Here is a 12,406-nt window from a genome sequence, read left to right on the forward strand (position 1 = left end):
AATCTATCTATAGATATATCTATATATAGATATATATATTTATATATAGATATATTTATAGACATATCTATAAACTCAAAATTATGCTGTTCCAATTTTTTCACTAGATATATCTATAGATACATAGATATACTAAACATTGGGCTTGGTATTATCTATCATCTATCTTCCATTATCTATCTACTATCATCTATCTATTATGAATCTTCTATCTATTATCTATCGTATTTATTATCTATCGATATATATTTATCGATAGATTTATCAATAGATTTCTAGATAATAGATACGATAGATCTATTATCTATCTATCTCTGTGTGTGTAAACATTATTCTTCAATGGAGTATGCAAATGAAGAGGTTGGACAAGAAATGACATCACCATTCTTTTTTTGTATATCTTTATTGAGCTTACAAAAACAAACAAATCCGCATGAAAAACGCAGGTGACCTGCCAGTGAGCTGAGATGCAGATTTGGTGCAGCTTTTACCTGCATCAAATCCTGAGCCATTCCGGACAGTGGAAACACCCTAATATGGAGCCATTAGCGTCTGCCCATGGAGTTTTGCCTTCCTCTGGAACAGCATGTTCGGTTATAAGTTGGATTCACATTTCTCCAGCCTGACGGAGCCGGGTGCGGAGCTGCGATCCCGGCCGGCTCCTGCCTCTGCTGCTGAGGCCCCACAGCTCCTTACACTGCCCATTGGTGCAGAGGGCACAGCCCGGGGCCTGCTTATTCACCACAGGGACCTGATACTGCTGGAAGCACGCAATCCTGATGGTACGGGGTTACTCGGTACAACTCCTGTCACAGGAGGCGTCTTGCAAATTATTTGCAGCATAACGGCAGACCAACATGTCACCGCGTATCACAGCGCCAGTAGTAAATATGGCGGAAATGAGAGCTGGTTCCGGTGGGAAGGAAATCCAAAGAGAACACCCGGTGCATCCTTATTAAGTTCCGGGTGACTTCCGGTATTCAGATTAGACAGTTTTTGCGCATCAACAATGAGTAATACCGTGGAAGAAGAAGAGGAGGATTATATGTCCGATGCCTTCCTCCGCTCCATGTACGTAGTGTGGTGCGTCTGCTGCTCTGTGCAGGTTATGTCGTGTTTTAGCGATCATTGTGGGCAATACTCACCTTAGGGATGGCGGGGTACTAGTGTTTTGAAGCACTGTAGTGGGATATTGGTGTTGGGCACCACCGGGGGTGATTCTGGTGAGGGGGATACTTGTGTTTGGGGACCACTGTGGGAAAAGATAATGGTGTTGGGGACCACTGCGGCGCCGGCGATGGGGATACTGGTGTTTGGGACAACTGTGAGGGTGGGGATACTTGTGTTGGCGACCACTGCGGGGGGTGGGGATACTTGCGTTGGCGATCACTGCGGGGGATGGGGATACTTGTGTTGGCGACCACTGCGGGGGGGTGGAGATACTTGTGTTGGCGATCACTGCGGGGGGTGGGGATGCTTGTGTTGGCGACCACTGCGGGGGGTGGGGATACTTGTGTTGGCGACCACTGCGGGGGGTGGGGATACTTGTGTTGGCGACCACTGCGGGGGGGTGGAGATACTTGTGTTGGCGATCACTGCGGGGGGTGGGGATGCTTGTGTTGGCGACCACTGCGGGGGGGTGGAGATACTTGTGTTGGCGACCACTGCGGGGGGGAGGGGGGTGGAGATACTTGTGTTGGCGACCACTGCGGGGGGGTGGAGATACTTGTGTTGGTGACCACTGCGGGGGGGTGGTGGGGATGCTTGTGTTGGCGACCACAGCGGGGGGTGTGGGGATACTTGTGTTGGCGACCACTGTGGGGGGTGTGGGGATACTTGTGTTGGCGACCACTGCGGGGGGTGTGGGGATACTTGTGTTGGCGACCACTGCGGGGGGGTGGGGATGCTTGTGTTGGCGACCACTGCGGGGGGTGGGGATACTTGTGTTGGCGACCACTGCGGGGGGGGGGGGGGGGGTTTGTGGTGGAGATGCTTGTGTTGATGACCACTGCAGGGGGGGGTGGGGATGCTTGTGTTGGCGACCACTGCGGGGGGTGGGGATGCTTGTGTTGGCGACCACTGCGGGGGGTGGGGATGCTTGTGCTGGCGACCACTGCGGGGGGTGGGGATGCTTGTGTGGGCGACCACTGCGGGTCGTTTTGCACCGTTTTTGAAAAATCCGCAGGCAAAACGCCCTGCATTGTACTTGCTGATTACCCGCAGATTTCGTGTGGATTTCACCTGCGTTTTTACACCTGCGGATTCCTATTGAGGAGCTGTTGTAAAACGCTGCGGAATCCACACAAAGAATTGACATGCTGCGGAAAATACAACGCAGCGTTTCCTCGCTGTATTTTCCACACTATGTGCACAGCGGATTTGGTTTTCCATAGGTTTACACTGTACAGTAAACCTGATGGAAAACTGCTGCGAATCCGCAGCTGCCAATCTGCTGCGGATCCGCAGCCAAATCCACAACGTGTGCACATACCCTTGCAGTCGTGATGATCGCCCAAATGCAGCTTAACATGCCTGATCTAACAGACTTCTGTTTGCCTGCATAGAAGTCAAAATGTGGACTATAAAATCCTATAATCTGAATGTACTCAAAGGGCTTGGTCAGACAAGTGTGTTGTTCGGACATGTGTTGTCCGTGATAATATCTGACAGTACTCGGAACAATGTTATTCAGTGGAGCTGTTCAGTTGAGTTCCATCAAATGTACCAAATATGCGTGTGAAAAAAAACAGCATGAACTAATGTCTTCTCTTTTTTCGGAGTTACTCACCCATTCAAGTGTACGAGTGCACAAAAATCCCAGATCCCATACGACTCATCCTTACTGCATCTATTTTTATGGCTACTGTACAGTTAACTTAAGAAACTATTTGGTTTTATAATTTTTTTTATCTGTTCATGCAAATGACACACGATGGCATACTCTTGGCAAGGAATGAAAATCATTCTTTTTCTGGATGAACTAACAGTATGTGTCCACGGTCCGGGTTGCCGGCGCTTTGGACGGAGCGAAAAACCTGCTCCGCCCAAAGCGCCGCCCCCTTCTGTGTGCGCTGTGTGTTCATTGCACACATCCGGATCGCCGCACCCTATACATAGACTGTGTTATTTGTCTTCAGGAGACAGAGCGTCGCCCCAAGGTAAATAGACATGCTGCGTTCTAAAACGATGCCCAACATGTCTGTAAACAAAGGGCCAGCGGATGCATGCTTTCATAAAATCCCCTCTACTATGCTGTAACATCTGGATGCTGCGGTTGTACGCAGCGTTCAATCCACAGCTAATCAGGATGTAATCCGGTCCGTGGACACATACCCTAATAATATTAAGTACTCCTGTCTGATCTCGGGTTAAAGGGAACCTATCACCCACAAAATGGAAGTTGAGCTAAGCTGACCAGCATCAGGGGCTTATCTACAGCATTCTGTAATGCTGTAGATAAGCCCCCCGATGTATCCTGAAAGATGAGAAAAGGAGGTTAGATTATACTCACCCAGGGGCGGTCCCGCTGCAGTCTGGTCCGGCGCCTCCTATCTTCATAGGATGACGTCCTCTTCTTGTCTTCACACAGCAGCTCCAGCGCAGGCGTAATTTGTCTGCCCTGTTGAGGGCAGAGCAAAGTACTGCAGTGCGCAGGCGCCGGGCCTCTCTGACCTTTCCCGCCGCCTCCGCACTGCAGTACTTTGCTCTGCCCTCAACAGGGCAGACAAATTGCGCCTGCGCCTGAGCTGCGGCGTGAAGAAGAGGACGTGATCGTAAGAAGATGGGAGGCCCCGGAACAGACTGCGACGCCCACCGCAGCGGGACCGCCCCTGGGTGAGTATAATCTAACCTCTTTTTCTCATCTTTCAGGATACACACAGAATGCTGTAGATAAGCCCCTGATGCCGGTGGGCTTAGCTCAACTTCCATTTTGGGGGTGACAGGTTCCCTTTAAGGCTAAATCCACACTATTTTGTAGCAATATATGTTTCATGTGGATTTTGCTGTGGATTTCACCCCTGTTAAGCCATGTTCATAATTTTTACATCAATATTTGTAAGCTAAAACCAGGATTGGAGCAATCAGTGGAAAAGTATAATAGAAACCCGTCACCACTTCTGCATTTATCACCCACTCCTGGTTTTGGCTTACAGATACTGATGTAAAATACTGACCAAATACTGCTAGTGTGAATCGGGCCTTATGTTGAAATCTGCAATGAAAATCCATTGCATATTTATGTTATAACATAAGAATGCTCATCTGTGTTCAATTCATTTTCTACAGGACTTCCAGAAAAAGCAGAATAACTTAAAAGGTTGGCAGAACCCTGTAACTACTTAAAAGGCAATCTGTCACAGATTTTTGCTACCTCGTCTGAGAGCAACAGATGATAGAGAAAGATACCGTGATTCCAGCGATGTGTCACTCAGTTTACTGGATGCAGCAGTTGTGATGCAATCAGTGTTTTTGATGTAGCAGTGCTCAGAAAGCTAACCCTGTCCCCACCACAGCTTTCTGTGTATATTGATAGCTGCTAATCAGTGCTGGGGACCTGGTCTGACCAGGATGTAGATGAGCACCAGTGCGGCAGTGATAATCTGCTGCTGAAAAGATACTTGTAATTAAATAACAGCAAACAGCCTAATAAGAGACACATCCCTCGTATCTGTGTTTCTACCCCTACCTCATGCTGCCCTCAGAAAATATACCAAAAACCTGTTTACAAGTTTAAGAAAAAAAACTGTCAGTTCAAGAAAACTAGTTCCAGTTGCCACTTTCTAAGAGTAGTAACGTTTTATAGTTCAGGCAGTAGCATTGCATAAAGGCTTGGTTTTTTTTTTGCTAGGTGAGCATTACTTTTTTATTAGTACTATTTTGGGGTCCATACGACTTTCTGACCTCTTTGTATTACATTATTATATTTTGCGGACGTAGAGTGACTAAAAACAACGATTAATCTACATATTTTAACCATTTGTTAGTTTGGACAATTATGCACACAGTAATGTCAAATATATAATTTCTTCTTATACTTTAGGTTTCGCGTTTGATGTTTTTGGGTGATTTAAAATTTTTAGATAATTTTGAAAAAAATATATATTTATTTCCCATTTTTAATTAGTTTGCTTCCAGAACTTGAACATGTGATCTCCTAATTGCCTATTTCATGCCCTGCAATATTGTAGCAGTGCAGTTGAGTTTTGGGGGGGAAAACTGATCGCCGTCAGAACAGATGCTTGTTCCGATTCTATCCTTTTAAATGCCGCTGTCAGGATTACCAGCAACATCTAAGAGGTTAAACTGCGCCAATCACAGCATTACAGTGTGGTTCCAGCTGCACCTGTTCTATACAAATCTGTGCACATCAGCTCTATATGTATGGCAGATGATGCCAAGGGGTTAAAAAAAAATTTCATTAAAAAACCCTATTGATGATCAATATCTTATGTTCCTTATTAAAATAATTGTGTATTTTATTTTCCAGGCAGGATGTTAGACCAGGAATCTCTGTGCCAAGGAGAGTCAAAGAATCTTACCAGAAGGAAGAGAAGCATAAGGAAAGTAATATTAAGAACAGACAAAAGAGCCTGAAAGAGGTGGAAAAAGAGAGAAGAGATACAGTGCTGAGTGAGTGTCTGAGCGGAGAAAACAAGGGCTTTGCCTTACTTCAGAAGATGGGGTATATAAAAGGTCAAGCACTTGGCAAGAAAGGTAAAAGTCTCATTTTATTTTTATTACTATTAGGTGATTATTACATACATGATGTAATATCGCACCTGGAAAGAACCACAAAAGAGAACCCCTTGATCCAATGATGCATGTGATACCCAGATCTTTATCCTTGGCTTTTACACTTATCTAGCAGTCTTATAAGTTCACCATTCGTAATTCCTTGCTTATTAAAGTATCGCGCGGTGAAATGGAACTAAATGCCTCCTAAGTAAATGGGTCGTCGAGATAAAATAAGTATTGCCTATCTGCACTGATCGAGGAACTTTTATCCCCAATAGAGGGGACTAGTCACAGCACAAAAAAAGATAACTTGGGAGTACACAACATTTGACAAAATCACAGAAAAATACCCCAATAAACCTATATTAACCCCTTCATGACCGGGGGATTTTTCGTTTTTCCGTGTTCGTTTTTCGCTCCCCTCCTTCCCAGAGCCATAACTTTTTTATTTTTCCGTCAATTTGGCCATGTGAGGGCTTATTTTTTGCGGGACGAGTTGTACTTTTGAACGACATCATTGGTTTTAGCATGTCGTGTACTAGAAAACGGGAAAAAAATTCCAAGTGCGGTGAAATTGCAAACAAAGTGCAATCCCACATTGGTTTTTTGTTTGGCTTTTTTGCTAGGTTCACTAAATGCTAAAAATGACCTGCCATTATGATTCTCCAGGTCATTACGGGTTCATAGACACCAAACATGACTAGGTTATTTTTTATCTAAGTGGTGAAAAAAAAATCCAAACTTTGCTAAAAAAAAAAAAATAAAAATTTGCGCCATTTTCCGATACTCGTAGCGTCTCCATTTTTCGTGATCTGGGGTCGGTTGAGGGCTTATTTTTTGCGTGCCGAGATGACGTTTTTAATGATAGCATTTCGGTGCAGATACGTTCTTTTGATCGCCCGTTATTGCATTTTAATGCAATGTCGCGGCGACCAAAAAAACGTAATTCTGGCGTTTCGAGTTTTTTTCCCGCTACGCTGTTTAGCGATCAGGTTAATACTTTTTTTTATTTGATAGATCGGGCAATTCTGAGCGCGGCGATACCAAATATGCGTAGATTTGATATTTTTTTATTGATTTATTTTGATTGGGGCGAAAGGGGGGTGATTTAAACTTTTATGTTTTTTTTATTTTTTTCACATTTTTTTAAACTTTTTTTTTTAACTTTTGCCATGCTTCAATAGCCTCCATGGGAGGCACAGCACGATCGGCTCTGCTACATAGCAGCGATCTGGTGATCGCTGCTATGTAGCAGAATTGCACGTGTGCTGTGAGCGCCGACCACAGGGTGGCGCTCACAGCGACGGGCAATCAGTAACCATAGAGGTCTCAAGGACCTCTATGGCTACAATGGAGACGCATCGCCGACCCCCGGACATGTGACGGGGGTCGGCGATGACGTCATTTCCGGCCGCCCGGCCAGAAGCGGTAGTTAAATGCCGCTGTCTGTGTTTGACAGCGGCATTTAACTAGTTAATAGGTGCGGGCAGATCGCGATTCTGCCCGCGCCTATTACGGGCACATGTCAGCTGTTCAAAACAGCTGACATGTCCCGGCTTTGGTGCGGGCTCACCGCGGAGCCCTGCATCAAAGCAGGGGAGCCGGCATCGGACGGTATAGTACGTCCGATGCCGGTAAGGGGTTAAAAGATACATTTTATTGATAAATCTAAAATTACCAACTAGTGCAAAACAAACCAGCACTATCGCCAAGTATTGAGAAGACACTAAATAGAAAAGGCCAAACGGGATGCCTGGCCCTATTCTAAAAATAACATGTGCGCTACCTGTCAGCGGAGATTGGCACCTTGAGCCAGCGAAGCTCTGGGCAAAAGGCTTGCTTACATGAGAAAAAAAAAAGCCCCCAAAAATAAATAAAATATAACTTTTAATATAACCTTTACAAACGGGTTATACAACAATTACAAACACCACACATATAATGGTGCAACCTAAAAAAACCATATAGATGAACTCTGGTCTGTATACCTGCCTATCAGTGGAGGTTGGCACCCTATATACCCCCACGAGTTATATTTCTCCTTTGCCTCATTGGGGGACACAGACAGTAGGTGCATGCTGCTGCCACTAGGAGGCTGACACTAAGTGATACAAAGAAAGTTGGCTCCTCCTCTGCAGTATACACCCTCCTGCTGGCTCCCAGCTAACCAGTTCTTGCTTAGTGTCCGTAGGAGGCACACGGACCCAAAACTCTTTATCATTTTATTTTTATCTTTTTACCTTTTACAACAGACAAATGGGCGACGGAACCTTTCAAGGCTCCGATCTCCCCGAACCATCAACAAGCGAGCACGGAGAGTGTCGCCTCTCCGTATCCTCTCCTGCGACGTGGGATGCCACTGCCTGAGCTGATTCTAGGGGCGACAGGCCCCTTCCAGGGCACCGATCTCCCCGCATCTTTTAACAGACAAGCACATGGAGTGTCGCCTCCACGTATCCTCTTCTGCAGCCAGGCCTTATTGCCGGACACTCTGCCCTGCCCACCAGGTTTTACCCTCGACTGTTCAGCGCCACTATCCAGCGTGGCGTCCGAGCAGCCCCCACTGCACCACCACTGTTGAAAGCGGATGGTACAAGGAGGCGGACGGTACCTCTCCACCTCCCTGCTAAAGGGACGATGGTTTGAGGTTTTTTTCTCTTTATCTCTGCACTGTCCAAAACAGCGGCGACAGCAGAGGATCTCTCCTTATTGACCTGCTGAACAGAGCTGCATACTCTGCCTTGCGGCAGTTTTCCTAGGTAAGTGCCGGGGCTACGAGCGGCTGGAGGGCTCTGCGCTACCGGCGGTTTTCCCCCTTACTACTTTTTTGCAGCTTCGGGTCATTTCCCTTTGTTTCCCGCTCGGCACCGAAAATTTAGCCCCCGGGTTAGTGTAGGCCGCAACCCGGAGCCTCCGCCCATGCTAGGCCGCGCGTTATCACTCCGCCCCCTATTCAGGCACTTCTCATTCAGGACGAGAACACAGCATATTTTCGGCGGCCATATTCACCCTCCTGCCGTTTCCGGACACGAGCGGTGTACATCCGGAAGTGGCTGCTACAGGGGGATAATCGGACCCGGTGGTATTCAGCGCTGGAGAGACTAATCCAACGCAGACAGGGGACTCAGGAACCGGGTAGGGAGACGCCGCTCCATCCCTCCCCTGCTCTCCTTTCCCCACACACCTCCTCCGGCAGCATGCTGAGGGAGATAATGGATTGGAAAACTCTGCCCAGTATTCCCTGGTCTTTAAACTGGTCTTAAAGGCACACAACCAGCATACAGGCTATGTCCAGTATTCCCTGGCCCTAAAGCTACTCTTAAAGGCACACAACCAGCATAAACGCACGACCAGCACAAATGCTATGTCCAGTATTCCCTGGTCCTAAAGCTAGTCTTAAAGGCTTCCGACCAGCAATCCCTGGTCTTATAGGTACATGACCAGCATTCCGCTGGTCTTAAAGGTACGTGACCAGCATTCACTGGTCTTAAATGTACACGACCAGCATACCCTGGTCTGAAAGGCACATAACCAGCCCAAAGCCGGTCACCTTTCCCAGAGTACCTAGTTCAAATGAGCGCAGGAGCCTTCCGCCACCGCCGATCCCAGCTTTTTTCCCCATAGTACCTAGTTCCCCTCAGTGGGCTTCGTCATCCCTATGTGAACCCGCTGTGGTTCGGAGTGCTTGCAGGACTAATTCAGATGGATCCTCTCCTACACGGGGGCCGTCTGCTAGCAAGGGCCGCAAGTATTCTAGAAACGTACAGGCGTCTAAAAAACGGGAGCTTCATTTCTTGATCTCCCTCGCCAATGATTTTCTGAGAACTAGACTCCACATCTGAATCGGCAGTGACCTTGGATCTGGACTCTCCAAAGCCTCAGATCAAGCTGGATTCGCCTATTTTGGCCGTCAACCAATCTCTGTCGGTCGACAAGGACTACGGTTCTGCTCTAGGTCTAGGTCACGCAGGTTTTTCTCCAAACGGAGATAAACCCCATAGTGCATTTGCCATTTTCCTGGACAGCGAGCATCCGGATAAGCGATTCACTGGCAAGCACCATGGTAGCGCAGTGGAAAACACTGGTGTTTTATACGGCATGGGAGTCCAGGGTTCCGCCCTTACCATGAGCAATTGAAAATGGTCTTGCTCTAGAAACGGGAGCCTCTTGAAGATTATGCAAACACAGCGACACCAGATGCCATGCCTGGTTTAATTGTTTTTAAGGGCGACGGGTCCTTCAAAGGACACCGATCTCCTCACACCATCATCAAATGAGCACATGGAGTGTCACCTCCACATATACTCTTCTACAGCTGGGCCTGATGCCATCCCGGTCCACCCGGGGACTTGATCTCCGTAGATGTACAGATGCCTGCCTTTTGACATCTGATCAGTTCCCCTCTGCATCGCCACTATTTAACAAATGATGCGAGCAGGCGGACAATTCCTCTCCACCTCCCTGTTAAGCGGAGGGTTGATTGAGAGTTCATCCTTTTATCTCTGCACGTTCAATGACGGCAGCAACTCAAGAGATGGTTTCTTCCTCACCTGGCGGATGCAGCCGCGCACTTTGCTACCTGGCAGCTTGACTCCTGTGGTATACCTACCAGTATCCCTTCTCGATGGATCATCCTTCAAAAATACCATGGACTGTCAGACAATGACTCGTTCCATCTTGCGGCCTCAAGTTAAGCGCTTTACCTTTCCTTAGCCCCGCACGGGTTGCCAAACCAATGGTCTACTGACCAGAGACCTTAGCTACTTTGTTTCACAATAACAGAAAAAATTGGTGTAGTGTCCGCAACACATAGGAGTGTACTATGTAAATGTGCTATACACCTCATCACAGGGTGTTTGGTCTATGTAGCTTTTATTTCTGATGGTTCCAGTGTTGGTCTATATTTATTTGATTCAGAACAGTTCTCTCTCTTTCCGGAGACGGTACAGCTGGCCAATCAAATCACTTGAGCGGGAGACTTTGTGGTGCACGCCTCTTAGAATGCGGCTAGTTGCGCAGCGCTGTCTGCAGCTAATGCCTTTTCATTCAGAAGGATTCTCTGCGTTCATAAAAAAAAAACTCTGACATCACTCCCTTAGAGTGGTCGCTTATTTGATGAGTAGTTGGGCGTGTTCCCCACGTAGGAACAAAAGATCGCAGGTGTCCTATAGATCCAACCAACAGTGGATGGTTATCCAGGACAGTCTAGAGCTAAGGGATCTTGGTTCCAAAAAGGGGACCGAAAAGTAAGACCGATCCGGGACCTCTAACCCCTAACCAGCTTGAAAGGTCCTCCTTCTTTGAATGGAGTTCCTCCACTCGGCCATCACTTCAATGGGAGAGGGTGAAGGTTTTTTTTCTGGCATCCATCGACATTCAGGATGCTTACCTTCACAAGTCACGACCTTGCCCTTCGGCTCTGCTACCGCTCCCAGAGTATTCGCCATTATCATGACAGCTATCATGTCCCTATCTGGTCGACTTCCAGCCATTCTTCCAGGATTACGCTGAGCCTGGGCTGGCGGATAGACTTAGACAGGTCTTCCTCATTTCCAGCCCAGCAGATATCTCTTTTAAGGATGATCCTGGACACCTCCAGAGAGTTGGAATCCTCCCTTGAGACAAGGCCATGGTCCTTAAACAGGGAGCCCCCCCCGCACTTGGTCACTCATCCCCTCATTCTGGGCCGGAATGACCATCCGACATTTCTGGCAAATGCCGGAACGGCCTGTCTGGTCGTGGGCTATCTCTTCTGCTACGTCATTAAAAGAAGTGAGTTCTCAAGACAGGGCTAAATTTCAGCCCCGGTCCGTACCTGCCCTCATTCCATCCGATTTGCTATGAGGATCCTTGGGTAGAATAATGCTAATGGAGGCAGTTCCCTTTGCTCCGCTTGTTATTTCTGCAGGTCAAACAGGTTTCCAGAGGGTAATCTATGAGCATCTTTCTCATCCGGGGGAGATCTTTTTCTCCCGGTTCAATGGTTGCTAGTGACTATGGAGCGTCACCACACTGCTCAAGGCCTCTGGTTATCTCGAGAATCCAGTCTCCCGATCAGTTTTTTTTTTTCTGGGGATCCCAACGGTACCTCTGCTCCTACAGCAGGCCCAATACCCTCTGGCAGGTCTCCCCATCCCAATTTAGCAGGTACCCGCGGTCTGGCACCTTGACCTACGTACCTCACACTCTCTGGTGGGCCGAGATCTATCATTCGGTGATCTCGGCACTACTCACCCCAGGAGTAGAACTCGGGGCGGCAGTTTTTCCTCAGCCGCCAGGGTCTCGCCTCAAGTGAGTGGGAACTTCATCCGGAAGTCTTCCAACATATCTGCCTTCACCGGAGAAATCCAGATGTAGATCGGATGGCGTCCACACTAAACGCCAATGTACTCGAGTTCATGGTTCAGCCTCGAGATCCAAAAGCCATCGCAGTGCATGCTCTTGCTCTTCTGTGATACCAGCTCCATCATGCCTCTTCCACTAGTTCCGTGGGTCTTTAGGAAGCCGGAAGACCCCGGTGATCCTGGGAGATCCGCACTGTCCAAGTGAATTCAGATGAGTCTTCGGAGCTGGCCGCTCTTTTCCTTCAGACCTAGTTTCCTTATTACCATCAAGGCGAGGTTGTTCTCAGGCCGTCCCCGTCCCTTGTTACCAGGGAGGTATCGTACTT

The 12,406-nt window shown here is 47.6% G+C and overlaps 1 protein-coding gene across 1 annotated transcript in view; it reads left to right on the top strand.

Moving 5' to 3' along the window:
- Window positions 1-453: 453 nt before the first annotated feature.
- Window positions 454-12,406, top strand: part of GPATCH11 (G-patch domain containing 11) — a 57,175-nt gene continuing 45,222 nt past the window's right edge. The window contains exons 1-2 of the mRNA XM_069769099.1: window positions 454-1,071; window positions 5,489-5,715. Of these exons, the coding sequence (XP_069625200.1) occupies window positions 1,010-1,071; window positions 5,489-5,715 (289 nt within the window). The 5' untranslated portion in view covers window positions 454-1,009. The remainder of the gene's footprint in view (window positions 1,072-5,488; window positions 5,716-12,406) is intronic.

Source organism: Ranitomeya imitator, chromosome 5 (genome assembly GCF_032444005.1).
Source record: "Ranitomeya imitator isolate aRanImi1 chromosome 5, aRanImi1.pri, whole genome shotgun sequence".
Classification (NCBI taxonomy): Eukaryota; Metazoa; Chordata; class Amphibia; order Anura; family Dendrobatidae; genus Ranitomeya; species Ranitomeya imitator.